Source organism: Musa acuminata, chromosome BXJ2-1 (assembly GCF_036884655.1).
Source record: "Musa acuminata AAA Group cultivar baxijiao chromosome BXJ2-1, Cavendish_Baxijiao_AAA, whole genome shotgun sequence".
Taxonomy (NCBI): Eukaryota; Viridiplantae; Streptophyta; class Magnoliopsida; order Zingiberales; family Musaceae; genus Musa; species Musa acuminata.
This window is the reverse complement of record NC_088338.1, coordinates 3,886,526-3,913,015: the sequence shown is the minus strand read 5'-3', so window position 1 is coordinate 3,913,015 and position 26,490 is coordinate 3,886,526. Positions and strand designations below refer to the sequence as shown.

Genomic DNA, 26,490 nt, shown 5'->3' with positions numbered 1-26,490 from the left:
TCCACATAGAGAGAAGGGTCAATTGATCATTTGCTTTCTACAGAGCAGCAGTAGTTCCCACCATAAAGGAACGTGAATTTGTCATGCAACATCATGAGTCAAACAAACGATAGGATAGATACATCTGAAGACTGACCTGAGCTTATCATTTCCCTACAGGTTTTTACAAAATGCAAGAGGAACAATGTTTCCACACAAAAGTATCACGATGACGATAATAGTACTTAGGCTGACAGACCTGAGGTCTTAGCAGCAAGATGGAGAAGCGCCCGTTTGTGATAGAGGGTGCGAAGCTTCTTGTATTTCTGCACAAATCTCGGGAGGTCGATCTCCCTGTCGAGTAGTTGCCTGTGAAGCGTCTCCGACTCCTCTTCCACCTTGATCATTGCATCTGTAGATATATCAGACATCGGCAGTTACCATGAGTCGAATACAGATCAGTAAAACAGTGAGCAGAATACAATAGCATGTGTGTTTGATGAACACATATTGTTGCACCCCCAGATGGAAGTACATATTGTTGCACCCACATATGGAAGTACATTTGACATCCATTTGTTCAAGCATATGAACTCAACAATTGGTGACTATGGAGTGACACAGGTATCATGTGCATCACGAGCACCTTGATGATAATACATTTATGAATCTGTGAAAAGATACAGTTTTAACAATTAGTGACTATAGAGTGCAGGGATCTACATGATGCCATAAGCACTTCGATCTTTTGCAGCGTCGTGCGAGAGACCAAAAAAAAAAAACTCATGAAAAATAATGTTAAAGTTTATACAAGACTGAACTAGAACTGTAATTACTCATTACTATTTTCGAAATAATAAAAGAAGAAAGTGTAAATTATTAGCTAAAAGGTTTATAGTGTTAACATGAAATTAAGTGACATGTTAAGGAGTTCCTTGAAAAGATTTCTATTTATTGAATTTTATTATATCCAAAAGAGTAAATATAGACATTTTAAAAGGAAAAAAAACTAGTATAACCTCTTAATCACATAGGGATCATATAATAGAGTTACACCTTTTAAGCACTGAGCCCTTTAGACAAATCAATGAGAGGTGCCGGATGTGCGTGGAACCCCTCAGTGAAGCTTATCAATGAATGACATGCCTTACATGCTTCAGGCAATATCCAGTGAAGTTTATCGATCAACCACTTGTCACGATTGTGTTGAATGCACTTCTGAATGATAAAAAACTGTTCTAACCAACAAGGCTCAAGTGGTTACCATGCAACATTTCCAGAAGTGCTGAGGGTGAACAGCGACTCAATGTCTCTTCTTTTAGCCTCTCCAATTCAGCTAACTTCTCTTGAGCAGCTGCCAACTCAGTTGTCCGAATGATAGTGCACTGTGTATCAAGAAGGAACAGAAGCTATCTGGGATCAGGCAAATAACAAAGTCTAAGACCATGTAAGAACGAAAGCTAAAGAAACCTAGAGTTTCTCAGAAAAAAAGAAAAGGCACCAACACATGGTGCCCCTTGAGAGTCAGCATATGACATATGCACACATGTGATATACAACCCCCAAACAGAAGGAAAAAAGAGGAGAAAATCAGAAAAGAAGACCCCTTATCTATTTGGAAGCTTAAATCAAATTGCTTTTATCCCTGTGAGGGAAAAGGACATCAGAAAGCTTACCTGGTTTCTGAGCTCCAAAATTCGAGGTTCCTTTTCCAAGTTCTCCTCTGTAAAGTGTTATGTACTGAAGTTTAATTTTCTGATGAAATAACTTCAAGAAATATTAAAAAATGTATAGCTTAGAAAAACAAGTTACTTACTAGCAAGTTGCAAGGTCTCCTTTCGAAGTTCATCTCTTAGCTGATGGAAATAGAGAAATATAAGAATCTTTGTAAATTTATTACAAGCTGAAAAATTGAGCTCAGTACAAAATGCCTTCTATGACTAAAAAGTCGATTTTAGGTACAACAAATTAATCTGTCATAAAAAGAAACCAAGTACTGTATTTCTAAGATCTTATTTTACCTTCTAATCTTTGTTTTAGCTTTAACGATTTCCTCATTTATTCTCAACTAATGTGCATGCGAGATGCAAGGATTGTGCAAGATTCACTGAAAAAACATTATGTATATTACAAACTGTAACTGTATTACGATTAGATATGAAGCCAGAGCATTTTCTCCTCAAAAGTCAAAACAACTACTAATGGTTAAATAAGAACTCTGCTTGGTTACATCGTGATTTTCTGCATGTCCAAAACAACAACTGTCTACCTTTTTATGTTCCTATTGATGGGCACTCCTGATTAATCAGGTTCAAATGATATGTGCACTACAAGTTTCTTTGGAATTCATCAGATAAAGAACAGGCCAGGTTGACTGGAAGAGGGTTGTACTTGTACCATGAGAGAAACAAGGAGGACTTGCTTCTAACATACAACATGGATTATGGCAATGCAATGGAGTTGGACCCTCATGTCGATCCTAATGAATCAGTCCAGGTTGACCAATAAGCTACCATGAACATCAGTTCATAATAAATGTAGGAAGACTACAGAAAACTCCACTAGAAAAAAAGACTTGATTACTCTTGATTTAACTATGAAATCGCCCTACACAGAACTGATGGCAGAAAAAGATACATGAAAACCAATCACAAATAGTTGAATTATTCCGGCTTGTTCTTGTTGTTGTTATCATTAGATAATAGTTATTGACCTGGAAGCACTATCAACACTCAAAGCAAAACATGCAACACGATTAAAGAAAAGCTGCACATTCAAAAGAAAAGCTATCATCAAATTTCAGGGAGGTATGCAAACCATGCAAACTTAATGATGAAAAGCGGCAAATCTGAAGCACAACCATCATCATGTTATCTATTTGATTTCAACAATTATAAGATGTGATAAAAGAGAATTATGGAGTCTTTTATAGCAAATTGTATTGAAGGATTCAATGAAGCAAGGCAAGGATTGTCTTAAGCATTCACCGGTAAAGAGCTCATATAAAAAATAAAGTAATAGAAGGGTATGAGGAGTACATATAGTCACTTTCTTGTACTTACATTATTTTGAATTTTCACTTGGTCAAGAGAATTAAATAAGGCATTATATGCTTCCTTGTCATTCAACAGCTTTCTCAGTTCGTCAACACTGTAAAAGGCACAGAAACAATGCTGGAATCAGAAGAACAGAAACAAATAATATATAAGCATTGATCTAAAAGTATATATTTCTTCATTATTCATTGGATAACCTAAATATGAAAGCATCATTAAAATATAAATATAGGCAAAGACCAACAAAAGAATCATGATGTTCTCTTGTTGGTGTTGATCAGCTCTCCAATGATTATGTGACCCACAAAGGACAAATTCAACCGAGAAATCATTTCCCTCTGTGACTCTCAATGACCTGATCTCCTTTTCTTTTCCTCACTCCGTCTCTCCCCTTTCTCACTCCCCTGTATATTCCATATCCCTTTCTTTAGGGTAGCATATAATTCTGAAACTATTAAGTTTCACAAAGTTACTTAGTTGGACAAGATCAAGCAGTAGTTATCAGTTAGCAGTGAGAACTATATACATGGAAAAATGATCAAGGATATCCGTAAGCAAATCTATAGTGTTGTCTCCTTTTCAAGCATGTTCATGATAAACTTACAAACCAAACTAATGCGTTCCTATTCTGCTAAAAATTGTGAGGCCTTATCAAGGATCTAAAATGCAAGTCAATTTATCATAAAAGAGGAAACCAATTTGCACAGAGCTAAATGAAAGTGTAAAAAGAAACAACCGGCACCAAAGACCAGAAGATGAAATAATATATACAAAAAGCCTATGACATACTAACAATTGAGAAACCCTATGTTATATGAGTGTAAAGAATAAAGCACCTTTTATCCTTCAAACGAGCAATTATTCCAGCAGCCTCAGTAGGTGATGGCTGCACCTGTGATGGTGACTGAGGGCGATCATAAGCTCTTTGATGAGCATTACCAACAGAAGAACTAGTTGGAGTTGAAAAGGGTGAAGGTGAACCAACAACCGAAGGAGGATACCAAGATTGTACTGGAATTTCTTGGAAATTTGGCTGAGGTTGTTGTTGTTGAGCACTTCTGCAGACAAATTTATGGAACTTCAAGAACAGAAAGGCTATAGCAAAATATTTATTAGAAATGTTCTCTCCTATCACGTTATATCAAACGCAGATACATAAACTGCATTTAATTTAGACTATTATTATAGGCAAAATGCATATTGTAAGAAAATTGTAGAGACTAACAACCAATGAACTCTCAATCATACCAAATAGTTACAGACGATAAATGGAATGAATGGCAATATGTATCCTAAAATATTGGTTTTGTTACATTTTGAACTAGAAACTCATAAGGAACAAAACACAAAGTTATACTAACAGGTAGGTGATCTTAATTTTTTTGTTCCCAAAAGATGTGAATGACCATAGACTTGTGCAAAATGATGAGTGGAAATTGCTAATCTGCTAGCTTAACTTAGGCATAGATCCTGAAATTTTTTGTTGTATTCCAGTGGATCAGTCCTCACAGAATCATGTTAAAGAGGTATATGCACCTTGTACCACCTTTCAGTTGGAAAATCTGTGGGCAACATCACATGCGTAGCGAAAGAACATAAAAAATAAAATTCACAAATTTCTTATCGATGTGCTCATCGTCGTGCAAAGATTGGTGTGCAAAAATCACGAAACTTAAAACTGCGTATATTAAAGAACGTGTTACCTAGGGAGATTGTATATCCCTGAATCCCTGCAGATCTCTAGGAGAGGGTGAATGAGGTCAAGCGTCCTCCTCTCTAGCGGTGATCCACACAGCAGGGCTGCGACGATGCTCTTCAAGTCTCCAGCCCTGCTATCTTAGGACGAGAGGGGGAGAGGAGAGTAGAAGGTGGCAACCAAGAGAGGCTCTAGTCTATGAACCATTGGTTCTCTCCTATTTATAGAGGTTCTCTATCAACATAACCCTAATAGATCTTGCACTATTAGATATTGGATCTTCATCCAACTACCCAAGTCTCTTATATTAGTGGATCTCTATTCAATAATCTCTCATTGGCTCTTATTGGATCTCATCCATATGATCCAATAATTCAGGGGCTTATTGAATATTTAATAAGATAGGGGCTCCGGCGGATATCTAATATTCGAACATCTACTCATCGCAACACCTATCAAATGTGTGTGACCCTCTATGCCTAATATCGAGCTGGCCGTAAGTCATACTTGTCAAAACTCCTTTTGGCTCAGTGAATTATTATCTCTATAATAATTCACTCGACTCATCGACTGCGGACGTACTAGGCCACTACGCCGCAGTCTCCAAATGATACAGGGGAATCCAATCCATTGGGCATGTCTGTCCTCAGTTACCGTATACCTATAATCCCTCATCCATCTAATATCCCAAAGACCATATACCGGGCATGGTGTTATTGAATCCATAAAGTTTCTACTCGAGTCTCGCTTTAATCGGATTCTCTTGTAGAACTCTTTCTCTCTACATTCGAATGACCCTGGCCAAGGATTTGTTTAAGCAAGAACATATATATATATATATATATATATATATATATATATATATATATATAAGCGTCTCGACGACGTCGCCGAGCCTTTTTCTAAAAATATAAATAAATAAATAAATAAATATTATTTTATTATTATTATTCGTTCCGTCTGGTAACGGGTGGTCTGCGTACCGGTATACTGTCGGACCAGTACGTACCGCCCGGTATTATTCGGTATTGCTTACCTTGATCTCGATGTCCCTCTCGAGTAATCTATGACTGTGATTATTTAGGATTTGTGTTTAAAAGCGAATCGGTCTCATTATCGTGATCTTATCACGATCTGATTCTCATCGCACAGATTCATGGACATTATAATATATTCAAGCAACAGACAATATAAAGCGATAAAATATCAAATAATAATAATAAGCAAAAAGACTGCGTGTCAAGTCACACGTGTCATTATTCACGTGATTAGCATACAGGGCACCTATAACTAGCACTTTCCAGTAAATTACAGACTTCATAGTTCATGCTGGCTAGTATGGCATATACTTTAGCTATCCATACTTTAGCTATCTAGTATGGGTACGACTTATGATATGTACCATAGCTTGTTTAATAAAAAGCAAAAAGAAAAACGATGAATTTAATAGACAATAGAAGCATAATGCATGAATAGCCAGATTAAAGATTCAAAGCAATTAAAATATTGTTATGGTTACCTATAATTTGAAGAACTTTAGGAATTTCTTCTTTTGGAAGTCATACCATGTTAAATGATTGAAGCATAGATAAAACATAAACCTTACAAAATTAATGGCAAAAGAGTGTCTTAGTCGGTCAGAAGACAAATAACAGAAATCAATTCAAAAATATCATTATCAGTAATGATATGCATGATCCTCTACAGCTGATAAAGCAATTTCCAAGTAAAAAGTCAGACCAAACAATACGCATTGCAATTTCAAATCTTGATTATTTGACTGTATCTTGACCTTGAGTGGGAAGAAAATTCCCCCTTTATGAAAAATTAGAATGTACATAAGAGAAAAAAAGGCATGCTTAAAATCATCATGATTAAAATGTATAATGGAATTGAAACTTGGAATGCTTTAACAATTAGAATTTAGAAACATACAAAGAGCTTATATTCAAATACAAATCGTAGGTATTAAAACAGGGTTTATGATCATAATGATCACTGCTCACCCAAAACTCGGAAACTTCCAATTCATTGTAGCAGCTGCTGGGATCTGAAATGGAACATCAGAATTAATTATCTTTTTTTATCAGCAGAAAAAAAAACACACAAGAACAAATACACACAAACAACAGATGATGATGTTGCATACTTTCATAAATCCAGAAAAAAAATGGCAACGTAGAATAAAGCTTGTAAGCATCTTGGAAGAAAAATTTTCTTTCTATCATACATGACATAAGTGTCCATCTAACCACTAAAAGTGAAAACAAAAAGAGATGATTAAGTTTTCATCCATGCTTACAAATTTACAATTGTGTCGTACCAATATATATTTCAAAAATCTATAAACTTTTTTTCTCACGTATTATTTGAGTCTCTCTGATATGAATTGATACATTAAACACATATTTCTAAAATGGCATGTAAATTTTGTGCGAGAAGCCTCATTAGATGGTCTTTGATTAACCTTGTTAGCCCTAAAACAGATAGGTCTAGGATCCCATCATCTGTTGGACTGGCAATCACACGAACCATGTCCGATCAGATGTTTCCCCATAGCTCACAAAGGAGTGCTTTTGGCAACTTGGGCAGCTGCAGATCAAATACGCTATCAAATGGATAGCAGATGCCCCCGAACGGATGGATTTAGAACATCCTGACGCTTGAACCATTGCCGCAGTCTAGAATTGCACATCATCGACAATTTGACTTCCGTTTAATCTTCTTACCCCCTTTCTTCCCTAATATTTCCAGCAATTAGCAAGAGAAAGAACACATCGCCGTTCGTGCTAGTAAGATCTGACCAATTAGCTAAAAGATGCACAGACACACGACTTTACGCCCTATTAACCTCCGCAAAAGACGAGCAAGAAGGGAAAGAGAGAACCTTGATGTTTGCAAGAGAAAGCCCTTTCCTTCCTCAGGGAATCCGAGGCGGGTGGATCTATCGCCCGCCTTCGAACAGAGAAGGAAAGGCAGGCGCAACGGCAGAAGTGGGAGAAAGCGGAAGAAGGGATCGCGCACCGAGCGACCGCTGTGGGGGTTATGACGACGACGCTGAGACGCGTTTTGTCCCCGGGAGATTACGAACACCGCAGGCATACCATACCGATAAATATGGGCGGTTTTAATGTGTCCATCTTGCGGCCCATTGTCGGTTAAGTTTGGGCCACCGAAGGGCTCAATAAATACACACTTTTCTAGTTGGTAATATATATATATATATATATATATATATATATATATATATATATATATATATATATATATATATATATATTGTGTGTGTGTGTATATATAATATAAAGTGTGATTTTGCTATTTATCCATATAAATTTTAGTTTGAGATAAATATATCGCCGGGAAACTTAATTAAATATAAACTAATATATTAGTACAGTTAAATTTCATCAGTATAATGATTTTGAAATTCGTTATATATATATATATATATATATAATGGTACATAAATTGGAGGAGCTAATTTTGCTATTTACAACTTTGAAATGATACATGTCTGAAAGCACCTTTTTTTAGTTTGACTAAAGTGGATTTCTCATTTGTAAGAAAAAGTCAATGGTCCATGCCTCCCTATTGACCTAATCAAGTCAGTCAAAAACACCGCCCTTGATGTCATACTCTGACTTTTTTTGAGAGATGAATTGAATTTTAATGTTTTTAATTTCCTAGTGGATCGTTGTTGATGTAACGCAACATCCAGCTTAATTATATGGTGTAACATGATCTCGATGTGAGTCGATTATCGATGATGTAACCTGATATCCTGCTTAATCTCACGGTACGTGGGAGGATGTATGATCTAATATATGCGATCATTGTGAGTGTATTTACTTCTTCGTCTAATAATATCATATCCAATAGCAATTTAATTTCATTTGTAAAATTGGAGTGGTTGAAGATTAAGTCTATAAATCGGTTTCATATTGAAGTTCTATTGTGTGTAGTTTGATCTAATCGTCCTCTTGACATTATCTATATATACATGTGGCATTAATACATGACCATGGTGTCCGGCATCGATGAGAGAGACATGGCAAGTCAAAAGGCGAACAGATCTCACGCCCCGTGGCCGACACCTCCCACCCCCCCGTCCCCGCCTTCGTAAGGTTTCGACGGACGTGCCCTCCTGTCATTTATAATCTCGGAATTCGTCGGAAGCCCATCCGTGGTCGGTATCGTATTCGATCGATGCGGACGTCCGCAGCTTAGTCCAGCGAGGTAAACCCGTTATCATCCTTCGTCCCTAGAGATCCAGTTCTTGGTCGGAAATCTTTCGTGATTACGGAACCCAATCCTGTGTGTGCTGCTGGCTGCCTTTGGGAAGGAGGTCGGAGGGTTTTGAGGCGGAAGTCGGAGCTGGAGAACCGATAAAGTTTGGTCCTTTTGTCCATTGAGACAGACTTCGGAGGTGGAAGATCTACTTGATGCCTTTACGCTAGAACCCTACGGGTTTGCTTTGTGGAAGGTAATCTTTTTTTGTTTCCCTTTTTTGCCTGGGATCGACGCATACAGAATTTTAGAATTTCTATGCTTATCCTGGAATTTGATTTGATGAGGGGTTTTTTCTGTTGCATGGAATTTATGTATACAGAATTTTATCATGACTTCGCATATCTTAAAACTTGCTTTAATGAAGTCTTTTTTCTTCCTTTTTTGGCTAGCATTGATGCTGACAGAATTTTCATGACAATGCTTCTCCTGAAATTGCTTCAAGGATTCTTTTTTGTTTTTATTTATTTATTTGCCTGGTGATGCATACGAAATTATACCATGACTATGATGGTTATCATGTAATCTGGCTTAATGATTTTTTTTTTTTTTCCTTTTGGCCCGGTGTTGATGCATACAGAATTTTATTATGATTATGCATATCCTGAGATTTACTTTAAGGGAGGTATATATGTTTTTTTGTTTTTCTTTTGGCCTAATATTGATGCATACAAAATTTTGTCATGGCTATGATTCTTCTGAAATTTTCTGTAAGGAAGATATACTTTTTGTTGTTTTTCTTTTGTGCATGCCGTTGACGGATACAAATATACCATGGCTATGGTTATCCTGAAATCTGCCTTCAAGATTTTTTCTTGAAGGCATGGCATTGATGCATACAGAATTTTATGATGACTATGCTTATCATGCACCACTTCATGTCAAGAATTGACTGCATTATGAGTGCAGATGCCTACACATGGGCATGAGCATCTGAAAATGCTTTTTTTTTGTCTTTTTTTAGTTGTGTGGGAGATCTGGTACCTGAAACATGATGGGTACATCTGTACTCCTTTGGCTTGCCATTTTCTCTTTGAGTCCTAGCTTGCAGCATATTTTGGTCTATCATCAAATTTTCAACCCTCATATCAGTAAAATAAAAGAGTATTAAGGTTTTTATTTTTGTTTATTGAATGTATATGTCTGAGGTGCATGGAGACCTCTGTTTTACTGTATCTTTGGGCTTCTTATGTTCGAATGACTTCAACTGTGTGTTAGCCATCAGGTCCCTTTTCGTAGTTAAGATATTTTTTGATTTTCAGGGATCATTTTTTTTCCCTTCTTTTGAACATTCAATGTTGTTTACATCTTAATCTAAATTCTTAAGATAATGTTGTTAAGAAAAAGCTACTTGTTAATGTTGTAGGGTAACTCTCTGGTTGCTTTCCCATGGTTTACTATCTTCATAAGGTGAAGAAACATAATTAATGGTATTGGATACTTTCTTTTTCTTTTATTGTTTTTGTTTGTTCTGAGTCCTTCTGGTCTGTTATTTTGTCAAGATAACTTGTTTTTCATGTTAGAATTAATGAAATAGACATTTCATTGTCAAAACATACAACTATTGGTCAATTTTATGATCAAAACATAGATATGTAGTCTCATATTCTAACATTAAGGAATTACAATTCATGACTCTTTGGTAGTTATTTTCTACTGCAGGTACTTGTAAAGTAGAGATCGTATTATTATTTAGACAGTTAATGGCTAACGAGTCTGCAAAACAGCCGTTGCTCTCAGGGTTAGTAGATCCTCCTAAATATCCCCAGAAGAATACCACAACCAAGAGAAAAAGGTTCCTCCGTAGTAAAAGTGCCCCATCTGTCGACATCCTATTGGGTCCGACTGAAGTTGGTGGCACACTTCCTGATTCAAAGTTGAATTCCATCTATTTTCGTCCAAGCCTTAAGCAAGTAGTTCTCTACTTGGTTATCTACCTAGGAGCAGGGGCTGCTTGCTTTTATCTTGTAAAGGATCAACTTGCTGGCAAGAAAACAAATGGTGTTCTTGATGCTATATACTTCTCCATCGTAACAATGACCACCGTTGGTTATGGAGATCTGGTTCCAAATAGTGTCACCACAAAACTTCTAGCATCTGTTTTTGTGTTTACTGGCATGGCAATAGTAGGTATGTTGTTAAGTAGAGCAGCTGATTATCTTGTTGAAAAGCAGGAAATGTTGTTATATAAAGCATTACATATGCGTTGCAAGGGAGGGGAGGCACATATGTTGAAACAGATTGAGACTAACAAAGTAAAATATAAATTCTATACAACTGCAGTGATTCTTGTATTGCTAATTACCATCGGGACTGTGTTTCTATGGAAGGTCGAGAAACTAGAATTTGTCGATGCCTTTTATTGTGTTTGTTCTACTATAACCACATTAGGATATGGAGACAAGAGCTTCTCAACTGGAGGAGGTCGTGCATTTGCTATTTTCTGGATCGTAACTAGCACTGTTTGTGTAGCTCAGTTCTTTCTATACCTTGCTGAGTTAAACGCAGAACACCGACAGAAATTACTGGCTAAATGGGTCCTTACTAGGAGAATGACATTTGTGGACCTTGAAGCAGCAGATCTTGATGATGATGGTGTTGTGGGGTAAGTAATTCCACCCCTAACCATCTAAATTTCTCTCGATGAAGTCTGTTTACGATTTTGAATACTAATACCTATTTTTTCTGATATTCACAGTGCTGCAGAGTTCATAATTTATAAGCTGAAAGAGATGGGGAAGATCAGCGAAGAGGATATCGCACTTGTGATGGAGGAATTCGAGGATCTCGACATTGATCAGTCCGGTACACTATCAGCAGCTGACCTGGTTCTTGCTCAGTCTAATCGGTAGAGAAGCTTATGGTTAACACCATACTTCTTTCAGATGTATCTATTGGTTAAGTTTATGTTAATAAATGCTTCTCTCAAGTTAATTTTGTTAAAATTCTAGTTTGTCGATTTTGTGACTTGCGGTGTTAACTACATCCAATTAGAATCAGTTGATCTTTTTCTGATTGGAAAAGATCCGTGTAATCAGCATCAAATAATTGAGACATTACAACTTCTTGTGTTAACTTCATCAATAGAACAACTGTTGGATCTGAAAGAAAAGAAACTAGGAGGATATATTAAATTGGTGTCATATCTGTTAAAGATTGCTTGCTTCCCAACGCTAAGTTGATCACAAAGTACAAGCTTTTAGTAGCAACAAGATATATTTATAAGAGTGCTTGGCTGTGATCAACTTCTTGTGTCACTACTTTGACCAGTCAACTGCCAGTTTGCAAGCACAACATCAAAGATTCAATTGGCAATGGTTTCCCCCTTCCAAGTTCGATGTACAAGGATAAATGTACTTGATACTGATGGGTTCCTGTTCCATGATTGTAGCTTGAGGCAAGAAGTCTTGTCATGAATGTAACTTTACCATCATTTTTTATGAATTTATTCTATAATAAAAAGAGATTTCCCAACTATATTTTTTTCATAAAATTTTGAATTATATTTTTTAGCTTATATTTTTTACATTTTCTATATTGAACCTATGGTTTGATGTATATCTATAAACTAATCTTCATATTCACTCTTTTAAATTTACTAATTGTCACTATTTTAAATTCTTTTAGATTTAATACTCGACTTAAACTTAAAGTCAAACTTAATTCATTTCTTTCTATAGGAGAATATAACTCGAATTGCTATATAGGATAATATTAGCTTTTGCTATGATCTTATCAAAGTTAGAAATTATTTAGTTTCCAATGAGCCTGCTTTATTTTGTCCTCTCACGATGGATCAAAAAAGGTTTCACCTTTATTAGTTTTGTTTCTCCTCCAAACAACGTCAAATTAAATACGACATTATTAAATATATATGTAAATTTTATAATATACATGTATGTTACCATAGTTAATTGATCATTAACATACAATGATATTAAAAAACTAATTAATATTAATTATTTTTCATATATGTCCCTCAAAATTTAAGTCTAGAAAATGATAAAGTTAAGATATACATGAAATTAAAAGGATAAATATGTAGAACCTTCTAGATTTAAACTAGCATATATATATATATATATATATATATATAGAGAGAGAGAGAGAGAGAGAGAGAGAGAGGGAGGAGTTTTGTTTGCCTTCGAGACCACGTCAGACAGCTCTGTGAATGTTAAACCTATCCCGCCCGTTCCCATATCTGCTCACCTTTCTCGGTCGTTCTCCCCAGTCGCTCGCCGCTAAGAACCCTAGCTTGTCGATCCGCCTCCAAATTCGTCCATCAGGTACTTTCGCCGTCCCGCCATTCGTCGTCCCCTCCCTTTCCATTCGTCGCGGGGAATGGACGAGGGAGGCCACACTGTCTCGATGTTTCCTGGATCGGCGCGTGGTCTCGGTGTCCTCTCTCTGGGTTTCTCGTGTTCTCGTCTTGGGCCATCCTAAAGGTCACAGGTCTTGGATAGAGGGCAAGTGGAGATAGGCTTTTTGCCGTCACTTAAAATTGGCCGGAGCGCTTTAGTAGTAGTGCTCCTACTGATGTTGCTCGCCACCTCTTATCGCGCAATTCTCCATATGCAATCATTTTGTGGTTTCGTTTCTTGAGATGGAAATATGTCTGGTTTTCTAGGTATGTTCGTCCCGCAACAATGGCGGGACTTATACGAAGATAACCTTTATATTCTTCTTTTTGTTTCTGATGCATTATAAAGGAATTACTTCTTCCATTATCACCAGAATTATTCTAATAAGTTTAGATATGAAATTAGCATTATAAAGTTGTCAGGTCATTTCATCAATAATTTACGCAGGCACTCGATTTAGAACCCACTTTCTTCATTTTATTTTTTATTTTTTTTAAAAAAGTGATCATATTTAAATGTACAGTTGCATTTTGATTATGCAATTAAAACCTTACCAAAATGAAAATATCTCAACTTCTAGAGATTATCTTCGTTGCTATCATGTCATATGGTGTCTTTTTGATAATTGTAGACTGTTTTACCTTGATTTCTTGATATTATGATTTAATTTTGCACTCTTTCCTTCTGTATAGGGCCTCAAAATAAGATGTCAGGAAATGAAATTGCACTCAACAAAACTCAGGTAGGCCCAGTACTTTCTTTCCAGTTAAACTTTTGTTGTTCTTGGGTCATCGAATCATGTATGAAAATGTAGCATATTTGTTTTCAAGAGAATATTTGTTGTTGATGGAGCCTTGTCACTAAAATGTGTAGGCTCAGTACTTCCTCTCCTTTTGTAACCAAGATCTCTCATCTACTTTGTTTTTGTTTGGGTTTCCTGCATGAATGTTGTCATGAATTTAAAATCAGTTGAGCATGTTTGTCAATTATGAAATTTTTAGTAGACATTTCATTGTTAATGGTCATTGATTTTCATTACCTTTGCAATAATTGGAAGCATCTAGGGATGTCTCTTAGTGGTAAATACAGAAGAAGTACATTTGTTTCACTATACTCCAGCAGGCCAAAAGTTCCTATGTGTGGATCCAAACAAATGATGGGTTGATACAACAAGTTGAAGGGGAATTTGTAACAGTTTGTCCTTTGATTCATCGAGAGATGCTTCGGACTGGGTTGGGTTCCTGTAAGAATAATCCCATCCCTCTACCAGAGCAAGTCAGTCCAGCCATATTGAGTTCGATACTTCATTACTGCCGATTTCACCAAGTTCCAGGTCATTCAGATAAGGTTTGAAGCATTTTGTTGTTGTTATGATTTTTTACATTTAGCTTTGTTGAAGAATGTTCATATTGTTGCCAACCGTAGAATCAGAATTAATGATCTTGAGATCTAGCTTTGTTTAAATTCTATTCTTAAGATTCAATTTGGATCAAGTCTTAAACTATGTCATGTCGTGTGACCTATGTTCCACATTTAATGCATTCAACTTACTGGTATCTGCATCATTGCCATTGCATCAGTGATTTAAAAAGCGCTAGGCGCCAAGGTCCAAAAACGCCTGAGGCTTTAGGCGCTCGCCCGAGCGAAACGAGGCGCTAAAATATAAAAATATATAATATAATTAATAAATATAATTATTTAAATAAAAATATGATATTAAATTAAAAAATTTACAAAATCACAATATTACATTAACAAAAAATCTCAAAATTCAAAACAATAACAATAATTTCAAATAAATAAAAATTAGCAGTGTTAAAATCAAAATAATATATTATTAATCTAATAAATAAAAATATATTGTTATTAGTATACAGTTAATGGTATACTGTTAATATACTGTTAACAGTATACTATCGAGTTGATGTGAGAAGTGGCAGCAGCGAGCAACTGCAACAGGAGCGGGAGAGGCAAGCGACGATAGTGGCAGCGGGAGCGACGAGTGATGGCAGTGGCAGTGGCGAGCGACGATAGTGGCAGCGGTAGCAGCAAGCAGCAGGAGCGGCGACAAACGGTAACAACGAGCAGCTGCAGTGGGAGCGGCGATAGTGGCAGCGGCAACGACAAGCAGGGTTAGGGTTGGGAAGTTGCGAGAGGAAGGCTGATATCAGTACTTTAGTTGGTTCGATTGAACCAATTAAAGCACCAGAGACCGAACCAGACCTAAAACATTGGTTCAGTCGCCTAGTTTAACCCGGGCGCTCGCCCGAAGCGACCAACACCTGGGCTCGGGCGAGCGCCCAGCTGGCGCCTCTTTGAAGCGCGCCGCCTGGAAATGAAGCGAGGCGCTCGGGCCTCGCCTCGCCCGAGCACCTAGGCGAGCGCTCGAGCGCCTATTGAAATCACTGCATTGCATGACATTCTGCGTCATCAAATGAGATGAAGCTAGGTTTAGTGAACAGTGTGCACATGAGATTTTTGGTTTGTGACTTTCATTTGTTCTTTCATTCTTTTATACAATATTTGTTATTTACTTATTTCAGACTCATTTCAGCCTGTAGCATGTCATAGTCATGAATTCATGTTGATTGATCTCAAATATTAGGTGCATCTGTTTAATTGTTCCTAAATCTTATACCTATTCTAACAATCCTTGACTTGGACTTGAAAGAAAATGAACTTCCAATATATCATTATTTTCTTAAATGCAAAGTTTACCAACCAATGGATTTATTAAATTGTTCAGAAGCCAAATATTAAAACGTGAGCCTTAACCAATGTATTTTAATTCTCACCTTTATACTCATGAATTAATTACAAGTTGTAACTGTTAGGTTGGAAAGGATGTTCATGAACGTATGCATTTGATATGCAACATGGACTTCATGGTATGGTGCATATTGCGGGATGCTTGATGGGGTAGGAGGTTTCATCTTGATCATGAAAATGACTCACAAATTTATATTTTAGTTGCGTTTGATCTGCTATGGGATTCTGAAATTTTAAGTTGAATTCCATACTGGTATCATCACTTTTGACTTCTGTTTTAGTAACTTGTTTGTTGTTTCTCAGGAACGGAAATCCTTTGATGAAAAATTTATGAAAACTGATACTGATCGATTAGTGGAGTTGATATCAGCAGCTCACAGTCTCGAGTTAAGCCCTTTGGTGGATCTTATTAGTCGAGCAATTGCTCGTATAATAGAAGGAAGTAGTAATGACGAGATACGTGAAATTTTTCGTGTTCCTGATGATCTCACTGAGGTACATATGATTTCAGGCAACTACTTTATATTTGAAATTTGATGTAAAAATAACTCAGCTGTGTCCTATTTTAGGAGGAGAAATTGGAGCCACTGAGAAATCCAACTAATAATCTTTACATCCGGTTATTAAATCAACATCTTGCTAGAAAAAGGAAAAACTTGAAGGAACAAAAGGAATTAAAGGTAATTGCATTCTGTTGAATACTTTTATGACTTCAGCTGTTATATTTTGTAAATTTAAATGCATCTCTAAAAGGTCAATTAACAGTGTCAACTATGTTTTTTCTTTCTTGATGATAAAAATTTATTTTTTCTTAAATTCAACCTATTTAAATGATACATGCCATTGCAGAATGTGGAACTTGAAAAGAAACAGGAGGATAAGCGTACAGTCGAGGAGCTTCTGGAACTTATTAATGGGAAAGATGAAGGTACCGTGAGCAGTTTTTTTGGCCTCCTAGATTTAGACTTATCTTCACACTAACTCAAAAATTTTCATATCTGTTTTGTTTCTTGTCTTCACCACCTATTGACTCTCTTTTAACTGTACAGCAGATTTCAGTACTTCTGATTTTTCAGTAGATTGTTGAATTGGCCTGATGAAGTACAGCAGATTTCAGTACTTCTGATTTTTCAGTAGATTGTTGAATTGGCCTGATGAAGTACAAGATTTCAGTTTTATTGTTTTAAACTTTTAATTGGATAATATGTTTTTTGTGAAAGTTTAACATTCAAAGATTTTCTTTTCTGTTTTATTTTAATGTGTTTGAAAGGCTAATATGATCTAATTTCTTTTTTGGTTTATCATAATGTGTCTTGACAAATTGTATAGGCCTCTATACTTCTGACATTCTTCAATGCATATAAGCAGTATATATTTGTATGCCACTGGCTCAGCAGATCTTGAATCAACCTGACCTGCTGACCTTGAGAAAGCTGGTTTGCGATGTAACCCTTCTCCTAAAGTTGCCTCTGCATGAGTCTCATATCTCTCAACCTCATCTAAACAAATTTGAGATGCTTTGAGCAAGGTGCAAAGCAAACAAAAACTTAGCAAGGTCAATATGAATTGCTTCCTTGCTTGTCTCTTCTAGTATAGTTCCTTCAATTTTCTAGATGGTACTCAAACTCTGGTGCCGTGATAAGATTTCTCGTTTGTGATTTGGTGACAGGATTTAAGTAATGTAAACAACATCTTTACTTATAGGGTTAAGGATGTTTATGTTTTCTCCCTAGACCTACATTGTCAGAAGCCTTGTGCGCTGGGTCAACCTGTTGTTCCTCCAATGTTCTAGACAGCTTATATAAGATCTTTGGTTGAGGAGAAAACTGTGCATCATTTATGCTAAGATTTTTTTCCTATAGGAAGATATTACATTGTGCCCAGTTGTCTCAGAAATGCCAGATCTGGGCCTTGGGTGGCTGACCATAAATCTTGCTCGGCTAGCCACCAAGGTGGCTGGTTCTGTTCATGGTAGCTGGCCCTTATAGGTGCCTTGTTCTTGATTGATCAGACATTTTTCAGTTGCAACTTGTTTACTACTACACTTCATGGCAGTTTCTCTGCATATATAACAACGGTCACCATATTATTCACCAAGAAAACCATATAAGTTCTGAACAGTATAGATACAAAAATTAATAGGAAGGGTTAGTGATTCTTATATATGCTTATTTACAAAAGATTGTTCATCAATTTATTGGCTTATGTCAGTGGTTATTCATTCTTGGATATGAGAGTGTCATGCTCCCTCAGAAGGAAAGAAGCATTGTATTTGGTGCATTTTAAGGTGCTGTGCAACTAGATCTCTTTCCAGACTCCAGAGCAAAGAAATTTTAAATAAGGCAGGCTTTGGTGCATTTTAGGTGCTGTGCAATTAGATTTCTTTCCAGACTCCAGAGTAAAGATTTTTAAATAAGGCTGGCTTGGGTTACTGCAGCGAGGTTGCTTCATTATGATTTGGGTTTAAGGTTCAAGAAACATGGAAATTATTTATCAACTTTGTGGTGCCTCCTATACTTTCTTTTGGCGGAAATGTGAATTGATTATCCTTTTATACAAAATGATGATAGATAAAATTGGAAAAGGGAGAGAAGGAATGTAGAAACAGTTAAAAGATAAGAAGGGAAAGAACGTTAAGGAAGCTAGGGGCCACCATGTTTTCATTCATGTCGTCTATTTTCTCTTGTTAATGTGAAATGGTTGGCTATAACATCCTACTTCGTATAGATCTACATTTTTTTTTTCTTGAGGATAGATTCCCTAAGTATTTTGACTATTGGCTTGTTAATGAAAGAGCATTTATGTTAAATATGTGGTAGAAATGGATGGTTGAAAAGCTTATTTACCTAATAAGAACGGCAAGACATTCCACTGATTGAACTGTGATTAAAGTTTCTAGCTGGACTGCAATTTTATGGCTTGCTTAGTTCAATGATTAGTTCTTCATTTCTTTGTTGTTTTGCTTTAGGATATCTTATTCTACTGTTAAACTGGCATATATCATCATGTTAATGTTTACTTGTACTGGTCACAATGTAATGTTGAAGTTTCTTTGACTGATGTTGCTTCCAAGGAGTTAATTTCGTCTAGGTTTCAGGTTGAATTTTTTATTCTAAACTAAACCCTGTTGATCATTACTGTGTGTGTGCACATTGCTGGAAAATTTTGAGTTTTTAGCATGTGTATAGGACTTACGTCAAGTGCCACTTTCCATTTTTCAACAGTAGGTGGAAATGGTTATCATTAGTTTTTACGTGTTGTATCGTGTTTTTCAGCAGATTTGAAATGTGTAAGAGCATCTAAATGTAAAAGGAAGAGTAAAAAAAGAAAGAATAAAGCACAGAGTTCTTCCGTAAATTATCTAAGTTGTCCAGATGTAAAGGTTAGTAACATCATCATTTATCCTCTGAAGAATTTGTGATAGCCACATCTCCCAGCTGCAGTGTAATTAATATTTGTTTTGTATTTCTAGTAAACAGCTACTATGTTTACATTATTGCAGGAAGTTGGTGTTGTTCTTCCTCCTATGAGAACTTCAGATGATGGTGCTGAAGATTTTTCCTGTACAGAAACTGAGTTCGATGATGATTTGGATCAAGAAAAGATGAGAGAAAATGACAGGTGAGATATCTTCAAATGTGTGCATAATTTAATGATTTCTTATTGCTTATTTGTTTCTTGCTGAAACTTCAATTCTAGTTAAGTAGAAAATTTTGCAACTTATATCAAAATAATTATCTCCTTTGTTTACAGATTAAAAACTAATGCTCTCCAGTAGCTAATAATTGAATTATGTAGTTGCTGCTATAAATACCAGTACTGTTTTATTCTAGCTGTCACCTTCTATTTTGGTGGAGTATTGGTGTGAGGTCTGTCATGACAAGGTTAGGTTGACACAATGGTTTGGTCTGGACTGGGAAAATTGGGAAACTTTTCTTGGAAAGTACCATATGTTGGTTGGTACATGACCAACAAATCTTGTGTGGAAAGATATAATTTATCACAAAAGTTTTGTTTCTACGTTGATATTGCTTTTTCTTAGTTCTAAAGGTTTATTTACATAAGCTAGTTAAACATATCAATCCTTCTTTACCTTCCGAATAGACCCATATCTTATTGGCAATACCATCTGTAAACTCCGTCAGTTTTCCGAGACATTGTGAACCTCAGCATATTTTCATTTGTGAGGCTATAATTTCTATTCTTATATTTATTCTGTAACTTCTGTGATAATTTACTATATGTTTGATCTTCATTATACTGATTATTAGTAGGTCATCACTTTTTTATTCATATTATATATGATTAAAAAATTTCACCTTTTTTGTATTCTTCTTGTATTAACTGTACCCCCACTCTTCTCACTTCAGAAGGTTTGTTTTGCCTTTCCCCTCAATTTTAATGTCCATTTGGCTATGAAAGTTATACCTTTTTACTAATAGCTTTTTAACTGCTTCATAGCCTTGCTCTCTTTTTGTTAACTGCTTTATTGATCTCATTGCTTCATTGCCAACCTTTCTTCTCCCCATCAAATCAATATCTCTAAATTATCCCAGACCTCCTTCCACAGTCTTTTATTGGCCATTACATTACTGATCTTGAGTTTCATGTTTCTTCCCTTTTCTATTATTAAGGTTTTGTATCATCTTTATATTTTTCTACTATCAAATATAGACTTTAAATGTTCATTATTAATTTTATTATACACATTGAATAACATTAATGTTTACTGAAGTTGCATTCATATACGTCACAACTATGTGAATATTCTATTCATCTGCCTAGAGAATAATAAATTTAATTAAAAATTATTACACTCAAATAGAATTAACTTACACATCTCCTTTTCAGGTATGCAGTAGTGACGGTAAGATAAAAGTAACAAAATTTAAAAATTCTCACTTCATAAACATTTACATGTACCTATCAAGTCTTTATTAGTGCCTGTTAGATTCCTATGCCTTCTAGTTTGTACCTAAACTGTTGTAATACTTCAGATGCTTTTGATTTTTTCGTCTTCGTATCCACTGTTGTTTGATGTTGATTCTCAAAACTCTTAAGAGTCTAGAGTCTGCAAAAATAGTATTTATTCAAAATTTGGTTTACTTTTACACTTTCTTAGGAATTTGACTAATTTGTGATGTACTATATGTTATTACACTTTTAGTGGTGGAAAGAAGTCCCAACCCAAATAGTTGGGGAATTGTGACTTATTGTTGTTGTTATTATGTGATACTAAGTGTGTGAAAAAAGTACATGAAAGAGGTACCATGAAGAAAGAAGCACACAAGGATTGTATACTTATGATATACAAACATTGTTGATTGTTAAACAAAAGCAGCTTGAGTCATATTGTGGAGATTATTCAGGTAATCGAAGGAAACAAACTAAAAGAACAATGAAAACATCTTTACGTAAAGAAGTGTTGTTATTTAGTAATCCACAAGAAATTGCAAGTACATGCAAAAAACAATGGACTGCTCTTCTCAGAAAACAGTTAACTAGCTAGATGCACTCCATGAAAACTTAACCTTTGACATATGCATATATCCACAGACCACATGCACTTACAGACTGAGAATATGAGTTATCATCAGAATTCATAATAGATCTAGATTCTATCTCATTCATTTACAACTTTGAGAATTTGTGTTCCTTTAACAAACTTGTTTCTAGGATGTAGTATTATTATCTGTAACTTGGCATTATCCATTGATGCAGGATAGTTGCAGAGTTTGCTAGGAGATTACATTTAATCGACTATCGTTAGTACATGAAAGACAAGTAGTTTCAGACTTGGGTATTCAGAGGTCTGCCTTATGCTTCCACTTTGGTTTCTCTTTATTTATCAGGTTATCATGCCGGATAATTTGTACTTCAAATTGTATCATGTTGGAATACTTAATAATATGCTAAAGGTAATATGTTCTTTCCAGATATATTAACATGTTTCTTCTATTTCAATATCTTTGATTTTGTCTCTCTCTTTTTTATATTTTTAGAACATTTTGAATTAGGTAAGGAAACCATGTGTTTTTTATAACTCCAGGTTTTTAAATAATGTTAAACATTTTAGTTCTATATTTTCTAATAATAAGTTCAAGTGGACTACTTTATGATAAAGATCGTGTCTTGTGCTTGAGTTTTGTTAATTATGTTGAAATCTTCATGTTATTTGATAAACATCTCCATCTGGTTCCGTCTTTGTCAGCTAAATATGTGTAGGTTTCCAAGTATTTAAATTACTTTGACTCCTCTGTTAGCTTCTTGGTAGTTATCCTAAAAGAATAATAACCTTCATCATAAGATGACGTTGGAAGTTGATGTATGACATGAATGACATGTGGAATGACCGAACGAGTATTAGATGTATTTGGAAGTTGATGTATGTGAATTTAGTTACGTTGGACAACAAATTATTTTTGTATTATAATACTCTAGATGATGAAATATCAATACCACCTATGTGGATGATGAAATATCAAAACCAGATCATGAAAGTATTGTGACTTTTTGTAGCATAAATAAGAATATGCTAAGAGGATGCACTATGCATGCTGAAATTTCTCTTTTTTTCACTTTTCTTTAAATTATAGAATTGTTAGTTGCACTAAAATTTTGTGAGCTTTCAGAGAATATGTAATGTAACTTGGTGGTGCCTTTTTTTTCCTGCCAAAATATTTTGTGGATTATAACTTGTTGACTTGTTTGAAAACTCCAATCTGGTAAACATGTGGTCAATTATGTTAATTTATTAAGTGGATTGTTGCCTCAAAAATAAGTACAAGGTATTGTTTAGATTATATATATGTATATATGTATATATATATATATGTATACACACACACACACACACACATATATATATATATATATATTCTTGGCGGTGTGGAGTGGGGGATACAATTGGTGTGCATAACATAATTTAGGTTTGTATATCGCAGAATTTCTAGGATGTCTGAATAATTCTATAGTTAATATTCATCCTGAAACACTCTTCAAAGGCATTACATGAAATCATGATCAACATTATAGAACAAGGTGCAACAGTGCAGTCGAACCAGAACTACTCCCAAGTGAAACTGCACCAGTAATTTTTTCAAGTAAAGGTCAAGTAGTATGTCCGGTAAGCTTTATCTGTGTACAATTAAAGTATGCTGCTTTGAGGGATCATTTACATTCTTCTTTAGTATTTCTCATCCATCTGGTAAAAATATTGCTTTCATTTAACTTTAATGTCCCTCATTATTGATATTGTTGAGGACTTAACTAGTCAAAACTAAAGCCTCCTGGAGCTTCTTTTTGAAGCTCTATCTTGCATTATAGGCAACAAGCTTTCTCTTGGGATCACGGATGCCGGATGCGTAAGAAATTGCAACTTTCCATATTTATGAGAGAAGGCACTTACCTTGCTTGACATGGTGCAGAAGCTGAAATCACCTTATTGGATTCTGTATTAGAGCAGATATGGTTGTCTGGTAGTTTGATTGTTGAGGGACATTATGGTATGAATGCTTGTCCAGTTTGACACCTGGAACTTCAATTTTGTTACTAAGCAATAAGGAGAATGGAGAAATAAAGAATATGAATACGTAGAGGAAAGCCAGGGCTTTAGTAAGCCCAACATGGTTGCTGTTTCAATTATGAACTTCAGAGAGAGAGAGAGAGGCCTTTCCTACAAATATGTGGGTCCAGTTTGGGTTCTGATTGGATATACATATTTAGGTACTTTTGAATAATATCTTCTCTTTATAGCCTACTAGGCTGTTGTGCAGCCGAGTTGGGGACTAATAGATGGCTCTTCATGGTATACATCAGGCACTGTTCCTATAGGGTCCTCAATGAAAATAATCATAATTCATACCAATTAAAAGATAAGGAAAACAATGTATCAGCATTGAAGCACAGGTTTGAGGCACCACTTGTATTGGAGTCAGCAAAATGAGAGTAAAAGGTCTAGAATTCTATATTTAGCAAAATGAGGAAAAGTGGTTGTATGGCTGATAGTATGGTGAAACATACTTGGAATGCATGTCTGTGCCATGATAGAAATGTATTTCTAGGATAAACTTCATTTTTTTCTTGAAAATCTTAAAAATCTACTTGTGAACTTTGATGCGTTTCTTTACCTTATATTATCTGATTCTTTACCTTCAGATCTGGACCAATTTGATTTGAGGCAGAACGGGATTGTAGAAGCAGCTCTTCTCCAAAAGAGGTTGGAGAATGCAGTGAGAATGTGCATTGCATGCAACACTTTGGCAGTGGTGGTGGTTGAAGGTGAACAGACGCTCTTTAAAAGAGCTAAGCTTGGCGTTATAATGCCTGTAAGTTGTTCGACTATTTACCGAAATGAGCAAATCATTATAGCCGACAACATGACTTGTAGAATTGTAATAGAAACCCGCATCTCGGGATGTTTAATTTCCATCGTTGAATGTTCGTCGAGCGTGAGGGATGCGTGGTTTATTTTGGTGCTGGACATGTGAAGGGCAAAATAGGAACTTAAGATCATATCGTTGACTTAGACCTAATAATCCAAAAATCTATATATATATAAATATATACATATATTTTAATGTTGGCTTTCATTTCACCAATGTTTATATGTTTGCCATAAAAGAAGTGTTAAATTTTTAAATGCCTTAAATATCTTTTATCATTTTCATCTACTATTTGATTTCACTTTTTAAACTTAAATTTAAAAGGATCTTAATTAGCAGTCTTGATTTATATTCTTATTAACTCTTATAGAATATTAATACTAAACCCAACTTATTTCCTGAATGTGTTTTATTTAAGTTGGGTCTGTCCCATTTCACGTAAGAATATATTTCATTTTGACCACAAATAATAAACTTTTCAGTTGGGTTGATGGTTGATCTTATAGAATTTGTGGTTAGTTTTGATTTCATTTTTTTTATTAGTATTACTATGCCTACTAATTATTTTCTACTTTTCAAGAATATTTGCATGGAAACATCTCAATACAACCCCAGCATTTGATGCACGAATCTTAAAAATGATTTCTTTGTTGCATATATCTGTAATTGAATTGCGGGTAGTCTTCGGTGAAACCATGTCAGCGTCAAGGAACGGTTGAGATGGCACAAGATTGGATGAGCGTTTACTCGAGGAAGACTTTTTGCATCGTTTCATTCGATTGTTTGTGTGGTTGGTTGGTTGTGAACTCGATTTGGATTGAATTTTATTAGAGGACAAAAAATCTAGTATCGTATTTTGATTTGAGCATAGTGAAAAGCCCACAATGCTTATCCTATATCCCGTTTTATTTCGAGAATAAAAAATACGGTACCGTATTTTACTTTTAGTCTCAAGCTTAAAAAAGAAAAACTCATATATCTTATATTTCGTTTTACTTCGTTATTGCAAAAGACCGCGTTAATGGTGCCTCCGATAAGACCAAGATTAGTAAATTGAAAACAAAAGATCAAATAAAATATTAAGTAATTTAATGCGGGATCCGATCAAGTCTCAGATCATTGCTTCAATCGATAGCTTAGTTATCATCGAGATATACGGTCTATCGGTCAATGTGTTGTTATTTTTGGATCGATCACTCTCCACATGTCACGTCTTCGAATATATTATTTGTGTTCCATTATGCTTTAAGAAAAACTTGTTTATACTTGAGCATAATGTCTATCTCAATACTTTGATGGTTGTTATCTATATCATAATTGGTTAAGTAGTGTCTTAAATAGAGATATCATGCGCTAGGGTGAGTCAAATGTTTTAAATATTTTTTAATATTTAGTAGATGAATTACGTAAACGAAAAGCTTTTGGAGCGTTAGCGTTTCGAACGTTTTCTTATCATAAACCAATATATTATGTACAAAAAAATTATTTGAACTATCATGTACTTTTAAATATATTTTTTATATTAGGGATGATCATAAATGAGAGAGACGTTTTAAGCACGTTCGATGTTTTGATATTTATATTTTGAATTGATACATTATATATAAGAGGAATATTTTAGATGAATCATTTGTTTAGTATGTTTTCTTATCCTACCACAAACGAACGTATCATTATCACTCTCTATATTTCCTTACATATCTCATTTCTTTACATCCAATATCCCATTTTAGGACAAAAAAAAAATCTCATATCTCGATAAAATCTCATATCTTATTTTCAATTTATTTATATAAAAGACGATATGGAGGGTTCATCTAGTAATATCCTTCTAACAATAAAATAAATTTCTATTAATCGAAGTGAAAAAGTCTTGTAAGAAATTCTTGTTAAAAAATGATTAGTAAGAACATACCTAAAAGACTATTTATAGTATTGGTTTTGTTCACATCATT

The 26,490-nt window shown here is 35.1% G+C and overlaps 3 protein-coding genes across 12 annotated transcripts; 2 read left to right on the top strand and 1 right to left on the bottom strand.

The window, feature by feature from the left end:
• Positions 1-6: 6 nt before the first annotated feature.
• On the bottom strand, positions 7-7,818 carry LOC135598497 (vacuolar protein-sorting-associated protein 37 homolog 1-like). Of its 2 annotated transcripts, none has more exons than XM_065092353.1 (8): positions 7,619-7,818; positions 6,738-6,781; positions 3,872-4,093; positions 3,042-3,129; positions 1,796-1,835; positions 1,656-1,702; positions 1,244-1,364; positions 7-391 (listed from the first exon to the last, which is right to left on the bottom strand). In XM_065092353.1, exons 2-8 carry the CDS (start codon positions 6,761-6,763, stop codon positions 225-227), a joined length of 711 nt encoding a protein of 236 aa, XP_064948425.1. In that variant the 5' UTR covers positions 6,764-6,781; positions 7,619-7,818; the 3' UTR covers positions 7-224. The 2 variants fall into 2 exon arrangements, with proteins under 2 accessions (XP_064948425.1, XP_064948426.1); XM_065092354.1 differs by having other exon boundaries at positions 3,872-4,090; positions 7,619-7,797.
• Positions 7,819-8,813: 995 nt separating this feature from the next.
• Positions 8,814-12,164, top strand: LOC135598495 (two pore potassium channel a-like). Of its 2 annotated transcripts, XM_065092351.1 has the most exons (4): positions 8,817-8,970; positions 9,077-9,217; positions 10,684-11,626; positions 11,720-12,164. In XM_065092351.1, exons 3-4 carry the CDS (start codon positions 10,725-10,727, stop codon positions 11,871-11,873), a joined length of 1,056 nt encoding a protein of 351 aa, XP_064948423.1. In that variant the 5' UTR covers positions 8,817-8,970; positions 9,077-9,217; positions 10,684-10,724; the 3' UTR covers positions 11,874-12,164. The 2 variants fall into 2 exon arrangements, with proteins under 2 accessions (XP_064948422.1, XP_064948423.1); XM_065092350.1 differs by having other exon boundaries at positions 8,814-9,217.
• Positions 12,165-13,148: 984 nt separating this feature from the next.
• Positions 13,149-24,579, top strand: LOC135598494 (SKP1-like protein 20). Of its 8 annotated transcripts, XR_010481575.1 has the most exons (11): positions 13,149-13,307; positions 14,075-14,124; positions 14,502-14,729; positions 16,455-16,646; positions 16,721-16,831; positions 17,001-17,079; positions 19,427-19,533; positions 19,654-19,772; positions 21,873-21,961; positions 23,478-23,656; positions 24,309-24,579. XR_010481575.1 is itself a non-coding variant. In XM_065092347.1 (10 exons), the coding sequence occupies exons 1-9, from the start codon at positions 13,193-13,195 to the stop codon at positions 21,919-21,921; spliced, it is 1,044 nt and encodes a 347-aa protein (XP_064948419.1). In that variant the 5' UTR covers positions 13,149-13,192; the 3' UTR covers positions 21,922-21,961; positions 24,309-24,579. The 8 variants fall into 8 exon arrangements, 6 of the variants coding, with proteins under 6 accessions (XP_064948419.1, XP_064948418.1, XP_064948417.1 ...); XR_010481574.1 differs by lacking the exon at positions 23,478-23,656 and having other exon boundaries at positions 21,873-22,069; XM_065092347.1 differs by lacking the exon at positions 23,478-23,656 and having other exon boundaries at positions 14,505-14,729; positions 19,430-19,533.
• The last annotated feature ends 1,911 nt before the right edge of the window (positions 24,580-26,490 follow it).

Bases quoted from the DNA above. Each gene is read 5' to 3' on its own strand.
- LOC135598497 (XM_065092353.1), bottom strand. From the start codon at position 6,763: ATGAATTGGAAGTTTCCGAGTTTTGG. The intron at 3,130-3,871 runs GTGCTTTATTCT...TGCCTTTTACAG, and splicing joins GCTCGTTTGAAGGATAAAAG to TGTTGACGAACTGAGAAAGC. The intron at 1,836-3,041 runs GTAAGTACAAGA...TATTTCCATCAG, and splicing joins AAGTGAAAATTCAAAATAAT to CTAAGAGATGAACTTCGAAA.
- LOC135598495 (XM_065092350.1), top strand. From the start codon at position 10,725: ATGGCTAACGAGTCTGCAAAACAGCCGTTGCTCTCAGGGTTAGTAGAT. The intron at 11,627-11,719 runs GTAAGTAATTCC...TGATATTCACAG, and splicing joins GATGATGATGGTGTTGTGGG to TGCTGCAGAGTTCATAATTT.
- LOC135598494 (XM_065092344.1), top strand. From the start codon at position 13,193: ATGTTAAACCTATCCCGCCCGTTCCCATATCTGCTCACCTTTCTCGGT. The intron at 16,832-17,000 runs GTAATTGCATTC...ATGCCATTGCAG, and splicing joins AGGAACAAAAGGAATTAAAG to AATGTGGAACTTGAAAAGAA. The intron at 19,534-19,653 runs GTTAGTAACATC...ACATTATTGCAG, and splicing joins TAAGTTGTCCAGATGTAAAG to GAAGTTGGTGTTGTTCTTCC.